Source organism: Pleuronectes platessa, chromosome 14, assembly GCF_947347685.1.
Source record: "Pleuronectes platessa chromosome 14, fPlePla1.1, whole genome shotgun sequence".
In the NCBI taxonomy this organism is placed as follows: Eukaryota; Metazoa; Chordata; class Actinopteri; order Pleuronectiformes; family Pleuronectidae; genus Pleuronectes; species Pleuronectes platessa.
The window spans coordinates 22,898,692-22,923,642 of NC_070639.1; the positions used below are offsets into that span (position 1 = coordinate 22,898,692).

At 46.4% G+C, this 24,951-nt stretch overlaps 1 protein-coding gene across 1 annotated transcript; it reads right to left on the reverse strand.

Moving 5' to 3' along the window:
- Window positions 1-1,294: 1,294 nt before the first annotated feature.
- LOC128456458 (zinc finger protein GLI2-like) lies at window positions 1,295-24,583 on the reverse strand. The gene is given in 13 exon segments (XM_053440638.1): window positions 1,295-5,197; window positions 5,372-5,735; window positions 6,916-7,185; window positions 7,504-7,668; window positions 8,812-8,961; window positions 11,043-11,183; window positions 11,634-11,744; window positions 13,390-13,588; window positions 13,711-13,912; window positions 20,544-20,693; window positions 24,120-24,216; window positions 24,218-24,254; window positions 24,256-24,583. Coding segments are annotated over 13 exon segments (4,353 nt in total). The 5' UTR covers window positions 24,474-24,583; the 3' UTR covers window positions 1,295-2,948.
- Window positions 24,584-24,951: the final 368 nt, after the last annotated feature.

A 24,951-nucleotide genomic window follows, 5' to 3' on the forward strand; every position in this document is an offset into this window, starting at 1 on the left:
AGATATAAAATGGTAAATTTGACTGTTGCTCTTCCTCTACTCGCTGGAAAATGGGTAATTATATACTAACAATAACATATTGGTGACATCAACTTTGCATGCATAGCTTAAGCTAAAAATTCAACTCTAGGAGCGGGTGTCCAAACCTGTCACAATCTTCTTATGTCTTTATTTTAACATTCTATATGTAGTGCCGAGTATCCTCAAGGAAACAGGTTGATCTCATTCCTCACTCCACATACAGTAGATTGTGTGTTTGCCCTTTTACAGCATGCAGCTCTGGCCCCAGGGCACATTTCTCTTCATTTGTGTGCTTTTGTCTGAGCATCACTTTCTGCCTCACTCCCCTCTTGTTCTCGTCTCTGCTGAGACTCCCCCCCCCTCAGGCTATTTTCCTCCCAATCCTCTCTCTAAGAGAATAAGAAATTCCAGTGGCAAAAGCAATCAGCGAGTTTCACTTTTAACCAGTTCCCAATGGACTCGGCTGTCAAATCAAATACTCTAAATATTCAGTTTAACTATGTTCCTATACCCCACCCCCTTTCCTTTATAACCTAGAGCTGCGATGACGTTTCTAACAATTGACAGATGCAAAAAGAAAACAAATATCTCAGATTGAAAAACGATCTTTATAGGTTATGTCCTCCCTCTGGCTTTGCATGAAACAACAGCCCAGTTAGCAACTAGCTGTTGCTCAAGTGCCAGTAAGTTCTCTCAGAAGTGGTTTCGAGTCCAGAACATTGTCACCCAAACATCAGGAGGCCACAGACAAGACTCCAAATGGACCACCTTGTTTCAACAGCTTTGTAAATGCTGGGATGTTTTAAGAAAACAACTGTTTTCCATCAACGTTGGCTCCAAGTGGCAAGAGAGAGACAAACTGTGGGCGGTTCAAAGAGCTACACTGACTCTGCTGCACCATGGGGATCAATGTGGTGTTTATTCAACAACTAGTTATAGATCACACAGGGAGTTAACTTACAGTGACCAATTAACTTTGAATAACATTGATAGACCTTTTTGAATATCATCATTTTGCCAGTTCTTTCAAATAAGGTCGTTTTCATGTCATACCAATCTGTTGCTCTGACTCATCTGTATTGTATGTGTGCACCTTCCATGCATAAAGGCACAGACGTTACAGTCAGTGCTCTTGTGCTCGGCCTCAGTTCTGCACTCGATCGCAGTCTGAGAAAATGTCAGGCCTGATTTCTCTTGTAGGATACGAGTCCTGCTTTGATGTGACCTCCGGGGCCACAGAGCATGTGATTTCAAAGAAGACTGAGCCAAGAGATTTAAACAGAAAAAAACAGAGATAGTTTATTTGAAATGTACAAAAGCTATATACACACTCACACACACATGCACGCACGCACACACACACGCACACACTGGGCATAGTAAAAGTGAATGGAAGCATACACACAAACATTTGAAAGGCTATTTAGAAATTCAACAAACATAGTAAAATGGATGAAGATGGAGGGCTTGTTCACGAGATCCTGTCAGAAGCAGAATTTCCTTTTAAAAGTCCGAGTCCCTTCCTGGTCTCTCTGCAGTTCATCCAGAACCCATGAAGAACCCATGGGATGCAGTGAGGGGAGGCGGCGTGAATGTGTTAATTAGGGTTGGATCTCAACTGAGAACACGCAGAGGTACTTGTATATTCCTTTAGAGAATGCTCTTCATCAGACACGGGGTTCATGTGCCCTGGTGGACTAATCCAGAGGCATATCCTTGTCCTTTCCAATTATTTACCCTTGTGAGATTGGACCATGGAGAGTTTACTCCTCTGATCCACAGGGCAAAGACGGAAATCAGTTCAGGTTCATCAGTGCCGTCCCCAAGAGCTCAGACCATGATCAAAAAAGCACTTAATATCCTTGGACAATAATTTTGTACAACCATGTGTTTTAAACTTGGGCTGTCAAATGTTTCGCTTTGTCAAAAAGGTCTCAAATATCATGCACCTTGACTTCAATCTGTTCTATAAACTGTAGATACTCATGCACCTTTATTCCACAATCTAGGTGTAATTGAATCCCAGCATTAAAACCCACGTTGTGCACAGGACAGGTTTCTACGATAGCACTTTCCTATGCTGGAGGAAAATTGAAATAAGTGCATATATAAACTGCAATAGCAGCCAATGTTTACAGTTTGTTTCATAACAGGCACGTTTCAATTTTTACATGCATGGTGTTGATGTTGTTCTGTGAATTTTTCCTGCAAACAAATTACAGATGAAAACGGTGGCTCTTCTTATGAATCATGATATAGTTTTAAACCTGGTTACAAATCATTCATTTCAATCGTGTGCTGTGCAACTCTCTTTTCTTTCCTCACATGCTGAGTTGTGCACATGGACAGAATAAACAAAGTAGTAATATGCTTTGATGAATGCCATTTGAAAAAATCCACCACTAAAGCTTTGACAGCCCGAGTTCAAACATGAAAAGTCTATAACATAACTTAAAGCAAGTACCATACAGTATGATCTATACACATTAAGGTCTTCATGAGAAAATATTACCCGATATCTACATATCATGTCCGTTTCCTGTTCTGCGACGTCAGATGCTCGATGTCCTCAGCAAGGCACGAAGTGAACTGCTCTCAGTGCACCACTTTGTAAAGGGCAGCAAATACTGAATGGCAGTTGTTTGTGGAGTCATTTATATTCCCTGGACTATCATATATGTGTAGCTAATAAGTATGGCTTTTTAACAAATGATGATATAAAATGCTCCTTAGCTTGACTTTCTATTCAATTCCATTTAATGTAACATATTATATTCTGAAGCAAATATTACAAGATAAGCATATTACTACGGACAATGAAAAAGTGTATGAAATAACCGGTATGCATTGTTCAATCAGTGCTTTCGTCTGTAGTCTCTATATTCCTGATGTGAAGCCTGGCTGGACGATGAGGTCGGTGATTGCTCTCAGCTCATCATGTTGAGGAACTTGCTTTCTTCAGCCAGAGCTGTGAGCATGGAGTTCATGTCACCGATGGCCATGTTGCCGATCCCCGCCGGTACCGACGCGAGGGTGACAGAGTTCCGAGGTGTGGTCAGACGTGAGGAGCTCTGGGAGAGGCTCGTCATAAGACCGGGACTCAAGGTGCCCGACATGAGGCTGGAGTGGTCTCCATCGTCCAGCATGGTGTCAAAGTCGATCTGGGCGTGTTCCGTACCACCAGATCTACCAGTTGAAGAATCCACCGTACTGCTGGAGACCTGGTTGACTCCTGGAGAAGCCATATTGGGTGCTGCGCTGTTGTTGCCGGCAGGAGCCTGGTTGGCACAGGGGGACATGGGGGCATCGAAGCTGACCGAAGTTGGCTCAAACATGTGAACCTGACCTGTATAGAACACAGAAGAGTTGCTGTTTTGGGCCACTGACCCACTGGGCCTCTTTGGGCTAGCCTCGGAAGTGTCATGCGTTGCCTTGGGTATTCGGCTTGGCTGCACTATGCTAGATCCTGTGTGTTGTCTGGCGATAGCCTTGGGCTCTGTGGGAGGCCGAGGTTGTAACATTCCTCTGCCTCCATTGTGGATGATGTGCTGCTGTTGCTGCTGCTGAGAAACAACGTTGTAATTATGCTGGAGATCCACTTGGTTCATGTGAGAATACCCATCAGCCTGTGTCCTTGCTCTGTAAGTTTGCAATTCTGGATCTGTGGCACCGTTGCGGGTCGGCCTCATGCTGGTGCTCCCAGCTATAGAGTTTGGGATCGCCTCTTGGCCATATCCTTGCTGAGGACTCATTTGATCACTAAAGTTCACATTGTTACATTGCCTCTGTTGTTGATTCTGCTGCTGGTTAATGTTCATTGGCCTCTGGCTGTTGTGGTTGGCATATCCCTGCATAGACATATTCTGACTCATGGGCACTACCTGCTGGTTGATACCCAAACCCAGACCTTGTGTCGGGAAGGATCCAAAATTGTTCCTCTGCTGAGCAACAGCTAGATTCCCCCTAGGAGGATGCTGCTGTTGTCTGGAGAGCTTGGCTGTGGTGTCCACGGTCCCTGAGCTCACCTCATTCCACTGCACTGGCATGTTATTCTTGTTCAGGTTGTCTGATGCTGCTGAGAAAGGCAGATCCTGACCAGATGGACGCATGGTGGCATCCACCATGGCCATCCTCCTCTGGGCATAAAATGATGTTGGTGGGGCCATGGCTGTCTGGTAGCCCTGAGTCTGATTGTTGGAATGATAGTCCACTTGCCCCGAATTGTTGCCTGGATGGCCAGAATTCTGGGTTCTGAGGTACTGCACCACATCATCTGGAAGCACCATGTCCTCGTCCCCATTCTGCTCTCCCCCGGTCATCATTCCATCTACTGCCATGTTCTCCATGGCTACATTCTCAGAAATGCTAGGTGGTCTGGGGGCAAATGGGTAGCGTTGCAGGCTGCCATCAGAGCGAGTGTAGCCCTGCATGGCCAGTGCCTGGTGGCGTTCTGCAGCTGATGGACCGATATTGGGATTCATGCTGTTCATGCTGTTATAGCGCTGGACCCTTGGAAAGGAGAACTGATCAAGTGTGGGACGGCGCACTGGGTCACTGGCACGGCGTGGGAGGCTGGCAGGTACCTCGTGGGGCATCATGCTCTGGGCACCATATCCAATATCACTGCAGCGCCTGGGTGCAGCTCCAGAGGGCGGCTGATGGAATGGATGAGACGAGCCTTCCTGGGAGTCACTGTACAACGCCATGCGTGTCCTCAGGCTCATCCGCTCCATGTTGGGCAGAGGAGTAGGCGGAGCTCCACCAGTAGCAGCAGCGTACTTTGCCTTGAGCCGATAATGCTGAGCTGGTGTCAGACTCAGGAGGCTTGGGAGACCTCCTCCGCCGGCACCACTGCCTCCCCACTGGCTGGCCTCACTTGAGCGGCGAGACAGATCAGTGGAGATTGGGTCATAGGAGTCGGCTGAACTGATATTGTTATTGCGGTGATGACTAAACTGGGAAGCCTCACTGGAGCGGCGGCTGGAATAGCAGGGGGAAATACCAGATGAGCGGCGGCTCATTGTGTAGGCTGAGCTGAGGGTACTGGTGGTGCTGTCACGCCGCTCGTTCAACTGGTTCAGCAGAGTGACTTCACATGAAGGCTGGTCGCCGATGCGTTGGTTGTTGTGCAGACCAGTTAGATTAGTCATCACATTGGAGCTCTCCAGCAGGGAACCTGGCAAATACAAGGAACATGATTAAATAATGATACACACTAATGTCATAGTTACAATTATTTATTATTATACACGAGCATTACTGGACAATGCTACTAAGACATAATGCCATCCAGTCATCTTGTACCTTCATCTCACAGTCAAGTACTTTGCTTTTAAAAATGACAACGTACCGAGTGCAGGTATGGGAGGCAGCTTCATACTGGTGCGTTGGCCCTGTGGGGGCTGTGGTGCCGAGTTGACCCAGGGGCAGGAGTCCCTCACGGTCTTCAGCCTTTCCTTCTTGATGTTTTCCAGCTTGATGGTGACCCCGCCATGACCCACGGCTTTCCTCAACTGAAGACCCATCCCCCCCAGGTGTCCCCCTGCAGGAACGGTGGAGTCAACCATGGGGCACTCATCCTGTGCACTGAGGTCCCCGAAGCTGCCCCCGCTGTGCATGGCCATCTCTACCCCACTGTCGTTGTTGTTGGCGCTGCTGAGAGGCGATGGCTCACTGCTACACGACGAGTGGCCACCAGGACTGGACTGATATGTCTGGAGATTGGAGACAATGGAGATTTGATGTTAGAGTTACGGTTGACATGATGTAATCTTGATTATGGATGAAAGCGGTAAAGGATAAAACGATACCGTCACACCCTGGCAACACATGAAAAATATTGTTATCTGCATAAATGATGTGAAGATGGTAAAAAAGGTGAAGTTTAAAATAATAAATGAATAAAATGAAACTGGCCTCAAAACTACAGTCTCATGCCAAGTTCAGACCAGTCCCTGATGTGTTCTTCAATGTAGAACAACTATCACAGTTAAAAAATTCCAATTGTGCGGATATTTTTGTAATAACTAATGTAGGACTATAGTTTCATAATCTCATCACTTATAGATGAGCTTGATTTATTTACAACAAGAAAAACAAGTGGATAATAGATGAGTTCTGTGAGCAACAATCCAGTGGAAGCAGTAAATCAGACTGGTGTAAAATGAACTCAAATCTTGATCACAGCTTGATGCTGGCACTATTTGTACAGTACACATGTTACAACAGTCCCAGCCTTTGAATATTAATGTGACGGGGACTTTTATCATCTGCCGACCACAGAGGCTACAGCCAGTGATCTTGTGGATGGAAAAAAATGCAGTTTAATGGCAGCGCATGGGTGTATGTGCCTCCACACATGCATATACTGTGTGTCCTATATATAAAGAAGCTCTTATAAATGTGTATTATCATGCAAAATGTTGTTTTAACTCATGCAAGAGTGCAACAGTGACAGTCACGTGGAACAGGAGAACACACTTTGCTCATTTCCCATGCTGAGCTGGAGGAAGACAGAGGGACAGTTTGAGAGCTCACCTCAGGGAAGTCTGTCCGTTAGGAAGGTTAGAAGGGAAAGAGAGAATCAATTTCAAGCAACAACAGGAGAGGTGAGTTAGGAAGGATGCAGGCAGTGCCAGTAATTCACATTTAACCTTCAAGAGAAATATTAGTAAAGTGGAAAAAACAGTGAGGAAATAAGTCGGTGCCTCTCTTTTGTTGGTTTAGGAACATAGAAGCCGTGCGATTATACCATCATGTTATTTCAAAAAGTGCTGAACGTGGTTGGAATCAGTAAAAATCCCAAAGATTGAATTCAGTAATAAAGATTTCACTGTACACACTTTGTTCATGAACTGAAAAAGGTTGTGTGGAGTGATTCTTTACAGGACTCACCATGGAGGTCTCCGTCTTGATAGATTTGATCTGAATGCAGTCATCCATGCCTCTAGAGGTGCTGTTGCCGTCCACCTCTCTTGCACCGTGCTTGGAGTTCGCCTCGTTCTCGCCGTTGCCCTTGGGCGGCTGCTGCCTCGGGGGGACGTCGCTGCGTTGCTTCTTGGTGACGTGGGCTTCCGGGCCGTGCACGGTCTTAACGTGCTTCCTGAGAGAGCTGGGGTCCGTGTAGCGCTTGGTACACCCCGCGATCTTGCACACATATGGTTTCTGCCAAGAGAGATTTGACATAATCCTTATTGCGCAAAGGAGGAAATTGTGACTCAACCTCAGACGAGTATGGAAATTATTATTGTGCAATACCGCAGTTTATCACAGGACAACATAAGAGAGTCTGACGTGTGCTTAGATTGTAATGATGCATTAAGCAACGGCTAAAACTTTCATTCAGCCACAAGAACAAATACAAAATCACAGAAATAAATAAAAACTAGACAGTAGAGCACAATGCTTTGTGTTGATTTAACGATAATAAGAGGTGTCTGTGTGTGTGTGTTTGTGTGTGTGTGTGTGTGTCAGACAGTGTACCTCGTTTGAGTGTGTGCGGTTCTGGTGCTTGGCCCGGTCTGAGGCGTTGGAGAAGGCCTTGTTGCAGCCTTCATGTTCACACACGTACGGCTTCTCTCCGGTGTGTGACCGGAGGTGAGTCTTGAGGTTCTCCAGGCGAGAGTAAGCTTTGGCACAGCCCTCAAACTACAGACAGACAGACAGAGAGACAGACAGTGAGATTGACAGACAGAGAGACAGACAGTGAGATTGACTGCCTGAGTGCAGCCTTCAGATGCTCAGAGAAACGAACTGGGCAGATGAATAGAGCTCTGTGTGTTTCAGTTCTTCAAACGTCATCTACTCTTGGTCGCTTGCCAACCTTCTGTCGTGTGCCACACTAAAGCAAATCACTGCTACACTGTGGTAAAAAAGGGCGATTATGTGATATATCTAAACTAAGTGTGCGGCGGAGCCATTTGTCTGGTGTGTTTTACTGAGACAAAGAAAAAGTCTGCGTTCTGCCTTTGTTTTCCCTTTTATTGTACAAGCTATAATTCGGTATTCCTTCTGAGCAGTCACTCTGAATGTAATTGGCTCTGAAATTAAAAGAGAATCAAATTAGACTCGCTCAGAGACGGGATATAAAAGTCAGAAGATTCCAGCTTAAAAGAGCAGACTAAAGAGGAGCCAGAGTGTTGTGAGAGGATGCACGTGGGATTTTATTACAGAATATACAGCGTGGTCTTAATAAGGACCCTTGGCCCCCTGCTTGTCTGCAGGATTTTAATTACACGCCCACGCTGTCAATCAGCTTTCTTAACTCTCTCTTTTACATCTGTTTTAATGCATTCACAAGAGCCTGTGAGCTTTGAAGCCAAGAAAACAGAACCTCAATTTGATCTTCACACAGCAAATGAAGGCTCAAGTAAAATCCCTATTATTTATTGACTGGGAAATGGTGTATCGCTGGTTCTGAGCGCAAAAAGAAGTTTTTTCTTTAACATCTCAGAGATGATTCAGAATATACAGCTGCTAATGTGGCCGAAGAACATAGAAGTTCAACTTCCTTGTCAACCACTGAACTAGTTAGATAAAGTTACCCTAAAGATTGTACCTGTGATTTCATCTGGATTTGCCACTTTAGCTCTGAGAGTTTAAAGGGTCAGTGTGTAGAATTTAGTGACATCTAGTGGTGAAGTTGCACGTTGCAGCTAAAGGTAACAAGAGCTCGTTGCTTCAGGTTTTACAGATTCCTTTTCTCTTGCAGGTCCCCAACTTTAAATGTGAGTCTGATTCTCTGGAGCAGTCCTTTAAGTACACGGTCTCATGGCGACGTGAGGTTCTTACCGAGCATTTGTGCGGCTTCTCGCCCGTGTGGCGCCTCATGTGGACGACCAGCATGTACTGGGCCTTGAAGGGCTTCTGCTCCCGTGAACACTCGTCCCAGCGGCACACAAACTCCTTCTTCTCGCCGTGGATGTGGTCGTTGTTGATGTGCTGAGGAGACGGCAAATCCAATTCAGGTCAATTATCACAACTTGGAAGAACATGTGTAGGTGATACAGGGGAGTACAGGTTAAAATAGTGTGTAGACAGTGTGTGTGTCCATATGAGCTTGTTTCAAACACACACACAGACACACACACATAGACGTTGTGAGTGATGGTGCCATCCATTATGGCTGACAGTTAGTATGCATCTGTCAGCAGGACACAGTCACTTTGAAAGCACTGTGTGTTTTCTCAGGCTGTGTGTGTGTGAGTTTCTCAAGGAAGAGGAACTTCCTCAGATCCCAGTGAAAGTGACGAGGAAGAGGATTCTGTGACCAACTTGTATTTATGGCCCATTCTCCTCTGTTTTACCAGATCAGGAAGTGAAGGGGACACAAGGTCTCATTTCCTTCTGTGTGAGCCGTAAACTTACAAACAGGTTTTAGTCGAGTGATTTCAAATTTAATTGCAAAACTAAATGTGCAATCTCTGAGAATTCCTGTTGAAATGATCTGACTACACTTTGAGATTTGAGATCTGAGTGTATGTTTTCCACCTGTCTCGTCTTATTGTGATTCAGCTCCTCCCATACACTGTGTATACTTCACAGTCATCTAAATCATGTCCTCAGATACAACAGGCGCTACAACATGAGACGTTTCCGAGCAGACACAAACTTCAAAACTCTCATCCTGTGTACCACATGCAAATATCCACACGCCCAGAGGAACCACTTCATTTCCTGAGGACATCCAGGCCCACAGTGTGCTCCACTTATGTGGTCACCTCTTCACCAGCGAAAAAGCTCCGTGGTCGACGGTTCTGCTGAGATCTATTCTGAGCGAGGGAGGAGGAATGGAAACAAGTGTGTGGCCCGAGAGCAGGCCTCTATTTTCAGGTTACACGCTGCTGTGAATCCATAATTTGGGCGGGGGGGGGCTCTTGAAACAGGATTAACTTAACTTGGGTGAAGTGGGAGCTGAGAAACCCACAGGTGTATGTGTGTTGTGTTGATATGGTGAGAGTCCTGTGTGAATCCCTGAAGGTGCGTGTTAGAGAACATCTTTTCACAGCCCTGGATTTCTGCTTGTGTTTTTATGAAGTTGATGGAAAGCACATTTCAGAATGTATCGGCCTCAAGTGTCTCGTCCAATCCTGGCAAACTTTCACAGAGCTCGTGGCTGGGGAGCTGGACCCGGGGCAAAAGTTCTCAAAGGTAACTCCGGTCCTGACTCGCAGCTGCCCATAGTGACATGCCCCCCCCCACCTCCCCCCCACCTCCCATCAGTCTCTGCGTCAGCGGACCTGACACGAGCCCTGACATCCAGTCAGAAAGTGAAAATCTAAAAAGTCGGAGAACGTGGGAGCATGAGGTTCTATAACTCCAGAGCTGCTGGCATGATGAAGGATTTATAGCCCCCCCTCTGGGCTTCAGGGGTTGGGGGGGTGTTGCTGGGAGTGAGAGGTCAGGGGTCAGGGGTCGCGGGGCTGAGGGGTTGGTGGGGCACAGCTGCTTGAATGTGGCGAGAGCAGGCGCTGCGTGTGTCAGCTCCACAGGAAAGGATCAGTTACTGCACCGCGTTGTGACTGGACTCAATCAGCACCGACTTAATGAGGCGCAGGGACGCTGTTTGAACTTTTCACTTGTTAAACAGAAAGATGCAACAACTCTTATGGTTTAAGTTTGTAGTTAACTTTCTCTAAAGCAAAGGAAAACTCATGATACTGACAAGATGAGTGGCATCCAGAGCAGCTAGATGAAAGAGTGGCAACGGGGCCACAACCATGAATTATACTAATTTCTGATTAATTGTTTATTATCTATTTTCTTAAATTAGTGATTCATGTTTATTGTGTAACTGATGAGACATCCTCACATGTTCTGGTTTGTCCAACCAGCAAAATAACAAGATGTGTGAGAGGACTTTCCTTCAAATATAAAAAAATTTATAATTCATTAATCACTTCATTCACTTATTTTCGGAGCTTTTCAGTGGAATTTCCGGTGTCAAGGTCGACCCACGCTTCCTGTTGTTGGGCAGTAACATTAAAGTTCCTCAGTGTCGGCCACTCCAGCCTCAGACTCACATGGACTAGCTGGTCCTGGGTGTCGTACTCCTTGCTGCAGCCCTCCCAGTGGCAGTTGGTCTCATATACGGCCTCGGGTTCCTGCTTGCACTCGTCTTTATCCAGATCCTCACTCAAGTCCAAGATTCCTCCCCCGTGGTCCTGGGACAATGCAGGACAACACTTTTTATAGATCAGCGGCCAAACAAAGTGTAATAACTCTTGGATTCATTAATGCATGGAATTAAAAAGACAGGCCTACAACCGATGCTTGGTCAATATGTTGGAGGAACATTCTGGACTAGTTTGCATTTGTCTTATCTTATCTCTGTTTCTAATCCCGAGGAGCTGCTGCTCGATCTTCACGTCATTAATTAAAGCTGCATTTTTATTCAACATCCATAATCAATTACAACCAAATGAGCAAACTGCAGTAAGAGAGACGGCTCTTTTCCAACTGTGAGAAGCTGAAGCTGCGATGGAGATTCCTCAATTTACAAGGAAAAGAATCCTGCAGCTAATAAGGATGTTTTTAGTAATATACGCAGGTCACAAGACTATTTTTATGCATCTGCATTTTACAACTGGATCTTATTTAGTTTATTGTCTTACCTGACAAGTCGGAGAGATGGGCAGGGGACCCTCAGCTTCCGTCTTGACCTTTGACCTCTTGGTGATCAGTGGGTTGACCGTGCTGCTCACTGCTGGGTCTCCACTGGCATTCTGAAAGACACAGGAGAACGTGTCATGGAACAGACATTCTACTGTCGTGGATATGGATTTATGAAAACCTCCTTGAACCAGATAAGGAGGTAGTATAAAGTGCTTCTTGTTTTGTCATCCATGCATTCTGTGCCAAACCAATCATTCCATTAATCCTATCACACACCAGCCTCCCCATACGTCTGTCAATATGTCCATTAGTCCTCCCACTTGATCGCCTTTAATCAGTCTTTCAGTTTATAGACTGTCTCACGCAGTCTTCACACAGAGCGGCCGAGGGGGGATTCACATTATTAAGTCACAAAGATAACGTCCAATAGTTTTTTTGGCTTCGCAATCGGTTGCAAACGTGACGCCAGGCACCGCGGCCCATAAGTCAGACTGGGACCTGCCGCCGAGACTAAACAGTTTAGACTGCTTTATGATCGCCAAAGCCACAAGGAAATATGAAAGAAGAGGAGTTATTACCCAGGGTGCAGAGCGGGGAGGAGGCAGGGTCGGGGGCTGGGGAGGGAAGGGGCTTTGATCTGCCAACAGATTCCGAACAAGACAGAAAGACAAAGACTCGGAAGGCCTGTTGAAGCTCTAATGGAGATGAAAAGAAAGGAAAGATATAAACGAGAGAGAGGGAGAGAATGTGTGTGTGTGTTAAGGTTCATTGGAGGGCGTCCAACATTGAAGGGGGTGGGGGGGGGGGGTCTACTAATCCCACCCAGACACCACAGAGCGGTTCTGGGGGCCTCGATGATTCATTCAGTGGCTGGAAACCAAAAGGGAAATATGGTTCTGATCACTGTTGAAGCAGAGCTGAAGTTGTGTCTGTGCGTGTGCATGAATGGAGGATGTGTCTTTGTCTTTTATGTGTGTGTGCGCATGAGAAAGGTGCAAATATTTATTCCACAATACTTGGAGAGTGTCGTGGTGTGTCCGCACACACACAGACACACACACACAGACACACACACTGCGATGGAGCAGAGCTACAGGCAGCGAGGGCTGGAGTGATTCACCGAGTGGGAAGTTTACATTAGGAATAGCTGTGGTGTATATAATGGGCTGATGTGGAGAGACAGAGGACAGGAAGACAGATGGAAGTGGGACAGAGTCTCCGGCAGACGCCTTCTGACCTGAGACACAATTTACAAAAAAAATACACTGACAACTGACAAACGAGCTATAACAATTGTTTGATTACCAAAGACTCACATGAGGATTCGTCTCATCTAGCTATTGACAGATGTCTTAAGATTTCCATATTTTTAACCTCTACTGGGAATGTTTGCTTACACCTACAAGTCAGATGTATCCGCGTGTACAGGGCAACAATAGCAAATTATCAACTCTTAACTCTAAGGTCCACATTAACCCAGACTCTCAAGATTAACTGGTTTAAATGGGTCTGTTCCCTGTGACAGCTCCGTCTGTATTTGAACAACTGACACAATCAGAGCTCTGTTGGTGGAGTGAAGAACGGGGATCTCCCAGCGTGTGTCAATCAACAGTTACCTGCCTGGGGATCAGGTCTTTGCATGTTTTTATACGGCTCTGCTTAACATTCACAGACTTTATATCTGGTCACATTGATCAGGAAACTTCCCGTTGACCCTCAGTCGACCTTACACTCTATCTATGCCTCCGTTCCTACCTGGTTTGCCTCCGAGTGGGAGATGTTGTGCGAGGTGGACATCGGGGAGGCGGTGAGCGGGTGTTGGCGAGCGGAGTACGAGGAGGGTGGCGGCTGAATGAGAGTAGGGACGTGGCCGAAGGCGTTGAGACTCCTCTGCTGGGACAACAGCTGCTGGTACGCCATCGGGTTGATGGGATGAGGGAAACTGAACGAGGGGCTGGGCACAAGGGAAGAGGAAACAGTTAGCTTGTGATGGAAGGTAAGACACATGCGTTCTCCAAACTTACAGAATTCTACAGTCGGGTGGAAATCATGTGTGCGCTGGCTCACTCTGAATACCTGATCCCTCCCACGGACAGGTGCCCGTAGGAGCTGCTGGCGGCCGAGCTGGAGCGGGAGTTGTTGATGTAGGCCACCAGGGAGTTGGGCGAGGTGCGGATCATGGTCTGCAGGTCGATGCTGGCATCGGACAGAGGGGAGATGGACAGGGCCCTCTTCCTGTTCAGCCGGGGGGTCAGCCGCGGGCTGGAGAAACGTGAGACTGGACACAAAGACAAGACAGCGTCATCTCATTGGACGTCTACACAGAGAAATCAACTGCCTGTAAACAAACGGGCAGCATTGAGATGGTCGCGCCTCATGTTGGCTGGACTGGAGAACCACAGCAGCGTGCTCATTCCCTGTACTTCCATTAAATCTTCACACGGCCTCAATGGAAACCAGCATTTATACTGGACCTTGTTAGAAGAAACATTTATCCCCAAGCAGTCGTGTGGAGGTCATGGCCATGCTAGGCTACACTCTATCTCCTGCATCTCTCTCACTCTCTCTCTCACACACACACACCTACACACACACACACACAGCACCCCTGTTTAACATTCGCATCCTTTTATGCATAATGAATCGGCCCAATCATTCTCAGTAATTACTGTGATAGGAATCTCTTTCTGACCGCTGTACTTGGCTGAGTTAAAAGGAGGCAATTTAAACAAATTGATCTCAGAATACCATTAAAAAAGAACAAGGTAGAGTTCACGGCCTCCTGCTAGACCTGGTAGTTGCACTGTTTTTATATTCTTGTAGAAAAGATCACAAGAGAGTGCTACTTTCCCATGAACTTTAAAACAGAAAGCAATTTGTTTTTCCATACATACTGAGTGTGTTCACTTATTTGGGACATTTCTGGGGCATGTAGCTCCCAGGGGGACAGACAGGGACAGACAGGGACAGACAGGGACAGACAGGGACAGGTCAGTCGTTGGGGACAAACAGGTGCTGCTTGGCTGTGTGAGGGGACAGACAGCAGGGCTGGTGTGTGTCAGCAGACACCTGTAATTAGGTCTTACTGCCGACATCATCAGAGGTGCGAGAGGCAGGAAACCCATAATAGGCCCATCACAACACACCTAAGCACATGCACAGGGACCTAACACACATACACACACAGACACACACACACACACTTCATGTCCTCTCCACCAAGCCAAGGTTGTTTCAAACATGCAAGTGTGAACTAAGGTTCATGTCTTGGTCCTCATGATATCACTACGAGCATCACTAACTTCAACAGATTCCTAAACACTAATAAAACATGATATCATAGGAGGAGAAGACTGAAGACAATTCTGTGAGCCTGGGAAACTCCCAGTCCAACCAGTGAGGCTTAAAAAAGTGTTTCCACTCAGCACACAAACTGAACCCTGTTTCAGTTTGATCTGAACCAGCTCAGCCTCTTTTGATCACACACAATTTGGGTTATTTTGTTTTTTAATACTAATCTGAACAATCTGAAGGTCTGGAGCAAACAAGGAACGTGTGACAGGATTCTAGACGTTGATAAAAGTGACAACACCTCGAGCCAAATTAATCCCGGCACCAGCCATAATCACCACAACAGACCGACGGCAATAAACCTGGGTCTCACTGCCCAAACTGTTATGTTTGGAGGTGGCAAGTCGTAAAGCAGAGGCATATGCACTTGGTTAAAAGGCCCCCGGGAGCCTCAGACGGCAGACAACAGTAGATCGGAGCCCGAAAGAAAAAGAATAAGACTGGTGAAGAGTTAAGAGATGGTTATAACAACAAAATGGTCTTTGAATTCACCTCTTTAGGGCTAATAAATAAATTACGTCATCTTTCATTAATGACTAGAAGGTCGGGAGCAGATTAACGGAGAGAGCCAGGAGAGCAAAATATGTGTGTGGGGGGTGGGGGGGGGGGGGGAGCAGGCAATCCTCTTCCTGGGAACATGGGTCGTCAGAAATGAGGACTTCACTCTGACAAAGTTTGCATTGCTCCATACGGGCGGAGCAGCTGCTGGGATTAGCTTCGTCTGCAGTGGGGCGAGCTCACTGGCTTGCCAACAAATTTAATGGGAGATAAGTGTATTAATACCCCCCCCCCCCCCCCCCCCCCCATCCCCCCTTTATAAAGCAGGAAGCAGGCCTCACAACCTGGTGGCCTGGCGCCTGCCTCACCCTTCTGGGCTCCGAGCCCAAAAAACACCGCCCTCCACCTCCATCTTCAAACCACCCACTCAATCTATACCTCTACCTCAGCTCGGAGGAATTCTCGATGCCTCCAGCAGCGATTAGACGTCTGTGACACGAGGAGCTACAGACAAACTACCTCTGCTTTAGTTTAGAGCTTTCCCCAGTTTTGTACTTGGTCTGTTTCGAATACGACCTGGAATAAATCTCACACACACACACACACACATCACACACACACAACTCTCAACCACTTGGTGAGTGGAGAGTTTTATAGGTGGCGGTTATAATTGAAAGGGTGAGCAGGTTCCGGCCGGGAGTGAGAAAACAGCTGCTGCACAGGCAGTGGTGGTAATATGGCAAGTGTGGGTACGTGTGTGTGTATGTCTGAGTGTGTGTCTATTGTAAGTGTGTGTGTGTGTGTGTGTGTGTGTGTGTGTGTGTGTGTGTGTGTGTGTGCCATTGCTCTGTGGACTCCGCCGGCTGGTTGTAATTGTGGGATCTGGATTTATATAGAGTCATAATTACAGGCGCCCCAGTGCACATTGATACAGTAAAAACTAAATAAAAAAAAGAAAAACAAAAGAGAATAAACCCATAAAATGTACAGTATAATATATGTACTGTGTGTGTGTGTGTGTGTGTAGTTAAAATGATGGCTGTCAGGAGCCTGTGTGTGTGTGTGTATGTGAGTGCGTGTGTGATTATTTTAAGTATTTTTTTTTCCTGTGCTGTTTTAACTGAAAAAGCTTTTGTGGAAAATGAAAACACTTTAATTGAGGGTTGTGCTAATCCCCAGATGGCGCTGGCTCTCGGTGCGGAGGCCGAGCACGCAGAGGGTCACCGTGCGGCTCCGTGAAGAACCGCCATGCGGCCTGTTCTCTCACAATAGGGATTCTAAAATTGGGGCTGTGGGATAACACTGCAGTGTGAGCAATGAAAAAACGTATCATCGCCTCGGCCTCGGCCAACATGTTGAGTTATCATTGACATCCGCGTCTTTCCAGACTCATGTTATAGACTGTGAGCTACACTAAGGCTAAGAAGTGTTATTGCATTATGATCACACAGGGAAGTTTGCCTTTGGGAAATAAAACGTTGTCATGTTATTTTATCCTATCAGATAAATTGTGTGTAATGTTTAATTATGCCCCAAAAAATCCAGTTCTTGGAAATCCAAGTTAGCAACATTGCTAATGTGTATATCAAAAGTAGAGCAATCATCAAGATTCAATTCACCTGAAGCAAACCTCCCATATTTCCACTGGTTTTGGTGATAATCAGCATTTCAAACCACAGCTTCTAAACCATTAAACAAACCCAGTGTTCATCCCACTACAGGTCCCGAGCCGTTAGGAAAACCTTTGGCTTGTCAACCATGACCTTGTCTGGGGTGAAGCGGCAGCTGCTTGGCAAACCTCACCACCACCACCACCACCACCACCACCACAGCCTGAGTTCGTGGCAGCAGGGCCCCTCCATGCGGCCCTCCATTCCCCCCCGCTCACCCACCCCCCCACGCAAAAGTGGGACAGTATTTATCTTCCCTGCTAAATCTCACTTATACCAACACTGTGAATTTTATTAGCCAGGCAGCTCTCACTGAATCGTCTTTGAGTCCGGTGAGTCCGACCCAAAGCCGCCGTTGTGCCTGTCAGTGTGTTTATGCACATACTTCCAGCCATGTGCTCGTGAACCAACATACAGTTAAGTGTTTGTGTATGCTGTCTGAGGGGACCGCCCCCCCCCCCCCCCCCCCCCAGCTCACCACCACACGGGTACACAAACCCATCTCCCTCTCTCCTCCCGCTGCATCAACACTAAACTCGGGTTCTTGCTCGGGATGGCACACATTTACTTTGGCTGCCGCTTTTGTCGCGGGAGCTTCAACGTTTTTCCCGGCAAGTCGCTCTGATGATATTTCTCTGCCCACCCAATCAGCCCCCCCCCCCACCCCCCCCACAGCCCCTCGCATTCTGGCTCACTCGAATGCAAACAGGGGTCTGAATGCCTCCCAATGTGAAATGCACTTTACACACACACGGCTGTGTAGCGGTGTACCAGTGCTAATGCTAATGCTAACCACACTCAAGTGATTGGAGTGTTTTCCCGGCTTACTGTAAAACATGAGCACAAGCAAAGTAATATATAACATTATATATACAATAAAATATCGATGTGCATGTGATTCAGTCCTGATAATAACACGGTGGAGTCGCAATGCATTCATGTAGCTTTTGATAGATAATAAATACATGCACGTGACAGTTGAAAGTATAGGAAGTGTATATTTGTAATAAACTAATTGTAGTGTCAGCCATTACATGATTTATATATTTAAAAACATGGTAGACGTCAAAACCCTGTCTCCTACACACTGAATGTCTATTCTATCCATTCCCATTGCAGACAAAACCCGATGTCAGCTGGTTTTTCACCAGTGGAAAAGAGGCTTTAGTGTCCCTGTCACTTAAAGGTGTAGCTGTGCATTTCAGAAAGTCCAGTCTAAGTGCTGATAAAACCATTTTGCCCGTCAGTCCTGTCCTATAAAGTTTTACGGTTATAACTGAGGAAGTCAAAAGTCTGTCGCGCTCGTAAAACCACATCACAGGAGCGTTTTAAAATCCTGTCTTCCCGACGTGCTGGAGATAAACTCTGGTGTTTTAAGTGTCTGGCTTGAGGTCTGCCCGAGGTGGACCAGTAAGACCTGCAGCCTCGTCAGGTAAACTTCACTGAGGCTTGTGTCCACAGCTTTTCCAGCAGAGCTCACTTCTCACAGCAGTGCTCAGTGTATTCGCGGGTTCGACCTTGCGTGGGCGAGGAGCCGTTCTCCGGGTTCACTGAGGGCTCCCAGTTCTTGCGGTGGGTCTGCTGCATACTGATGCACACACTGATTTTTATTATGGGGTTTTATCTGCACTCACATCCAAGACTAACATTAAGGGATAAAGCGCATATTTGCCACCTCTGCTTCTACCCCTCCTCTCGCCCACTCTGGCAGTAAATAAGGTCTTTGATTCTGGCCCACGGCTGCCCGCGATGACCATTAGTCGGCTGCCTGGGTCAATATGGGCCCCTGTGTGTGGAGCCTGCAGACTGGCGGAGTGGCACCGGAGCGGACCACATCACTGCTGAAACATGGAACACTAAATAAAAAACTGCTGGGACGATGGCAGCTAGTGGGGACGCTGCGTTGGAGCAGGCGGTGGGGTTGAGGGAGGAGGGTGGGGGGGGTTGTGGGATTTTTTGAGTAAACAACTTCCCCAAACAAGTGTGGGCAAGGATGAACAGCGGTGGTCACTGTGGTGGCTGTAGGTAGAGGGGTGGGGGGGCAGCAGAAAGAGGTGGTCTACAGTTCCTGCATGGCCCCTGATCTGTGTTTTACTAAGTGATTGAGCTAAGTAGAAAAAGACTAATTGCAAACCGTGAGGATTCTTGCGTTGGTGTCGTGCAGGGGCTTCTTCTCTGGGTGGGTGGTGGGATGTGATGAAATAAGGGGGGGGGGGGGGGGGCGCTCACTACTCCTCTTTCATAAGGGCTGAACGTTTCTTGGATGCATTGAGCTTCTGAAATCAAATCTTTTCCGGTGCCCGACCGTCATTTTGATAGAGGGCAGAGGTTTTAACCGCCCAATCAAGAACAAGCTCGTCTGTGTGTGTGTGTGTCTGTGTGTGTGTCTGTGTGTGTGCAAACATAGACGCGTTTCCTGAGCATTTGCCTGCCTGTTTGCCTGGGTGTTAGAGCTTTTGTGCGGCCCTGTGTGGATGTGTGTGTCGGTCAATGTGTGACCGCCTCATCCCTGTCATTAAGTGGACAGTTCATGCTGCACAGGACATTAATCCCTGTTTTAACAGCCTGACACAGGAGCAGAGCAGGGACAAAGTTCCCAGGGTTACACTCTCTCCACGCTGCCCCCCCGTTCACACTGACTCTGGATCTGTTTTGTTGGATGTTGTCTCATAATAACAGTACAAACTCTTGAAACACCACCAGCATGAGGGAGTCTCAGGTAATGTGTCTTTACGAGCTTCTGGCCTCGGGACTTTCAGTGTTTATGAAGCCCGAACCCTGGACACGCTGTGCCCCCCCCCCCCCCCCCCCCCCCCCGTGGTGCATTCAAGTCCAAAATGCTCTTCTAGCTTTGATGTGGGAAACGCTTCTACGGAAAAAAGCCTCAAGAAGAAGAGTGAGAGGATGGGATCAACAAGCCTGGTGCTGAGAACAAAGGGAAAGATGCAGGAGCTGATAAGTTTGTTCCTCTTCTACCTGAGATACACATGTTCTCCAGTGGAGCTGAGAGGGGAGTCTGCTCATGCTTTTGACTTTAAAATGTATTACAGACATATTATATTGCTATTTCAAGTTTTAATGGGATATAAAATGATTTGTTAATCTAAGGCTAACAAATCTCTTTTTGTATTTACAGAGAGCGACGCACAAATCCCTCAGGTATGAGAGTACAGCAACAACTCCTCTAAAAATGACAAACACGAGTATAAGAAAAACATATCAGCTCTTACTATTTAATATTAAACTCTCCAGGTGGGATTTCCCAGAGAAACCCAAACAGGATCCAGATCAAATAAGCTGATTTGATAACGTGTCATCAAGCTGCTGGGCTACAGACACACACACATTGTAATTCCAATGAGCTGTGTTGCTATAGAAACGTCTTCTTACCGTCCATGGGGCTGATGTAGTCGGGCAGGTGACCGGCTGCAGCGGCTGCGGCTGCGGCTGCGGCGCTGCTCTGCATCAGCAGGTCGCCGTACGGGCTTCTCTGGCTGGCGCTGGCCATCAGGTGGTAGTACTCGGTGGGGTTGGCCCCCGGTGGAGGAGGAGGCAGGCTGAACAGAGCTCGCTCCTTCAGGTGTTCGTGGGTCACTGGTGCAGAAAAGAGGAGACGAGGGAGAACAGGTGAACTTCTTGAAATAAAATCTAAACCAATCAGGTGATTCTATAAACACATATATATTTTCATTTCCCTGTTGTGAAGTCGTATATTCACAGACATCATTTGCTCCTTGACAGGACGATAACAACAAAGATAGGACCACAGAGGTCAGAGTAAGACTAAACAGAGGAGAGGAGTGCCCTGCTTTTACAGATTTGAGGATTTGTGCTTGCGTGTGTCTGCCCCAGGGCACGAAGGCTCGTGATAAAAAATGTCTGATGTCTCTGAGGCTTTCTGGGTTGTGGGAAAATATCTCTGGGGAGTAGAGGAAGCAGAGGGAGAGAAGGAGCAGGGCAGCGGTGGGAGAAATACCACATTCCTGCACTTCTCTGGTGTTGTGTATACATCTTTTGACAGGCTGAAATCCTTCCCAAAGTGCAGGTGCACACACACACACACACACACACACTAAGACACACATAATGCTGCGTGTGTAAAGGTAAAATTGACGCAAAATGTGTTAACACCTGCTCCCAGTTTAGCCACATTTAAAAGTGTCACAAACTATAAGAGTGAAAGATGGATTGGTTTCCCTCTCTCCTACTTCTTACTGCACCCCCCCCCCCCCCCCCCCCTTATTTCCTGCACTCTCCCCCCTCCTCCTCCCAGTGGGTATGGGTGAGTGGAGGGGACAGGGGTGTGGGCTGATGGTGGTTTAACATGCATGGGAGTGGGGGGTTGGTTGGGCCAAGAGGGATATTGGGGAAGCTAAACCACAGTCTCTCCCCCCCCCCCCCTGCCCACACACACAGACTCACACACACAGACTCACACACATAAGCTCACATTTAAACCCTGGATCTATCAGAACCTATTAGGCCATGGCTGTGGTAGCGGTGCACAGGCAGCGTGTTTGTGCTCCAGGCTTGCTCCACGGTTCCTCCACGGCTGCCAGGTCCAGTTACCACCACCGCAGAGAAGCATTTTGTGTCAGTGTCTTTTGTCGTGCATGTGTGCGACCTCCCCGGTGAACACAGTGGGATGAATGGCAGCAGCTCTCCCACTGGTCCCAGGAACACACCACAGAGAGGTCACACTGCCTAATGCTACACTCACCAGTTTACTTTAGAGATGAAGTAAATCTTTTAGCATCATGATGGTTCTACGATGTAATTTTCTATTGGTGAATATAGGGTTGCAAACTGGTTAATGGTTTTGTAATTGGTTAAAAAACCAAAGCAAATGACCGATTAAAACGTTTACCCTAACCCCCACCTGACTCTGACTTTTATTCCGCCCCCACACCTCAAGGATATGTTAAATGAACACATTATATTATATTATATAATTACACATTGCAATCTGACACTGTTCACTGTCTTGCATCTTGCATTTCACTTTTTACTTCACTTTTTATATCTTTTATCTATTATATATTTTTTATTTAGATATGTTTATGTCTAAATAAATGTTACTTTGTATAAATATTAGAAAAAGGGAGTAAATAAGAAGTAAATATTGAGTAAATATATATTGTTTCTTTTTATTGCTTTTCTTATGTGTGTTGTATTTATTGTGTTTTTATGTTTTTATGTTTCTATGTTCATTGTATGCACCAATAACCAGAGCAAATTCCTTGTAGGTGTAAACCTACTTGGCAATAAATACTTTCTGATTCTGATTCTGATTGATACCATTTGAATTTAAGGGAACTAATTATTAGTTGTTGAGATTATCTGGAACTTAGAGTTTGACCAACTAACTAGTAACTAGTTCTAGTCTACAGATAGAAACTGGATGCTCCTGCTTTGAGACGTCAGACGTGGAGTTTGTACAACACAGGTGTTACCACATAATTCTTCCCTGTGCAACAATAACTTATGATTCTAGCTTGAGCTCCAGAGATGCTGTAAGAATGTTTCAGCTCAGTTCTAATTAACTAATTAACTGAATGAATTAATCTGTATGTCAGTACAGCAATGATCAGTGTGAACAAACAACCAGTCGAGCCCCTCCTGAGCACCCAGGTATCGCTATCAGACGTTTACACAGGTCCCACTGAGATCCGCTCTTCCACAGACTTTATTTATGTTCTGCCGAGTGGCCTCCATTCGGTGCCACAGTTCGCTGCCACTTTATCAGCGACAGCATCTCTTCCTCATTGCTTCTCTTGAAAAGCTGGGAGCCATGACTTTGACAGCAACGGGTTCCCTGTGATTTATTGGTTCCTGGTGCAGGCCAGTGGCTCCACTCCCCCCCCCCCCCCCCCCGACCTGTTTGCACAGGAGCAGCGAGGACCGGTCTGTCATCGTGTGAACTCAATAGTTCAGGGACTCTGCTGCGTGTTTTGCGTGTATGTGCTGATTTTCCTTTGTTGTCCTCGGCCCTAACATACACACACATGTAGAGCGAAGTCTGCACATGCTCCTTGAACACAAACACACAACCTGCTCAGCTCTGACCTCCACTCCTTCATGTTAACTGACCAGAGCAGCTGCAAAATGAAAAACACTGTGACGGGTTTCCAACGTTTATTCCTGCTTCATAAAAGTGTTTCCATCTTGAAAATGCACGACAGTGTCGGGAAGTTGTGTGACTGTGTGTGCCTGCACATCTTAAGTAATTCCCATGTCAAGCACTGACTGTGTGTGTGTGAACAAGTGAAGGTCACAGAGTGTGTATCCTCTCACTTTCTGTTCCACAGGTAAGTCCTGTACATGCTTGTTTATGTACTGGTGTGAGTATTTGTACAATCTACTGGAAAAAATGTGCTATTAACATAACCAAAATGTGCTTGATTATATATTCAATATTTCAGCCAAAGTCCATGTGTTATTAGCAGAAGGTGAATATAATGTACAGTATGTGTATAGACATGGAAATAAGGTGTATTACAGCTGATGGCGTGAGAGGCAGGAACTGAAGGACTCTGTCTGGTGGAGACTTTTTAAAGAAACACCATCTATCGGTGAAGTTTAACTATTATTTGCAAGGAATTCTCTAAATTCAGTCCCCAATACATTTGTGATGTGAAAATGCATTTATAATTTTTTGAGGGAATTAAAGAAGATAACATTTCTATAAAGCTTTTAGTGTAGGTTCAATGTAAAGCTCAAACATTTAACATTTAAAGAAACATTTTCCAAGCTCTGCGCAAAAAAATTCAACAAACTTCATGTTAAATAAATGTTTGTTGTGTGTTTATAAATGTATGAAATAATAATTGCAGTTCTACTTCAAAAATGGACTTAAGTGATGGGTCCATTAGTGAATGAGTGGAGGATTTGAGTATTTCCTTTATCTGTTGTTTAAGTACCATAAGACATTCGTAGGTATTAAGCCATACTTAACAACATCTGAATAAATCTCACCTTCAGCGGGGCTCAGTCCTCGTGCGGCTGAGATCATGGACAGGGTGGGGCTCCCGTGCACCGAGCGCAGGTAGTGCTCCATGTGGGGGGCTGACGTACGGGTGGGGGGGGCTGAACGGCGACTCGCCCGTCCCGGCTAAGGCGTGGGGGGGACAGACGGATCAGGGAGATGTCTGAGATGACTGGACTGCCCGTCAGTCCTGGAGGTCTGTGGAGAGACGAGGCGAAGTCAGACATATTTGGGGGAATGACACGAGAAGGAGGGTAGAGGACTTTGGAGACAGCCTGTCGTGATTTGATTACATGTATTACACGTATATGGTTATTATTGTGAGTGATCTTCATTGATCTACTGGTAGACAAGCCCTCCCTTCTGTTATTTCATAAGTGTGCATTCTCAATTCACTTACACCATTCCCCAGTCGCACATCTAATACATAATTATCCTCCTTTTGTTCACGTTGTTCTAATAAACCCCCGGAGCTACACAAGTCCAGACCAAGGCTATATGAGAACACATATCTGTCTGAGCACAGACAACTACAGGGTCCCTCACATCAGGTATTACATTATGTTTAATAAGAAGGTGCAACTTGATACACAAAACTTTGAGCAAGTAACCTGTGGCCTTCAGGAGCAAGGGGAAAGAAAGTCTCCACCTCTGGTCACTCCAGGCTAAACAATAAATGTGTCATCTCTGGGATGGTAATTACCGGCTCGGCTGGTGAGAACACAGACAGGTGAGTGTTGTAATCCTCAACCGGGGCCCGAGGGCCTGCAGTCTGGATCAAACCACTGCTCTTTGAAGGGGGGGGCACTATTT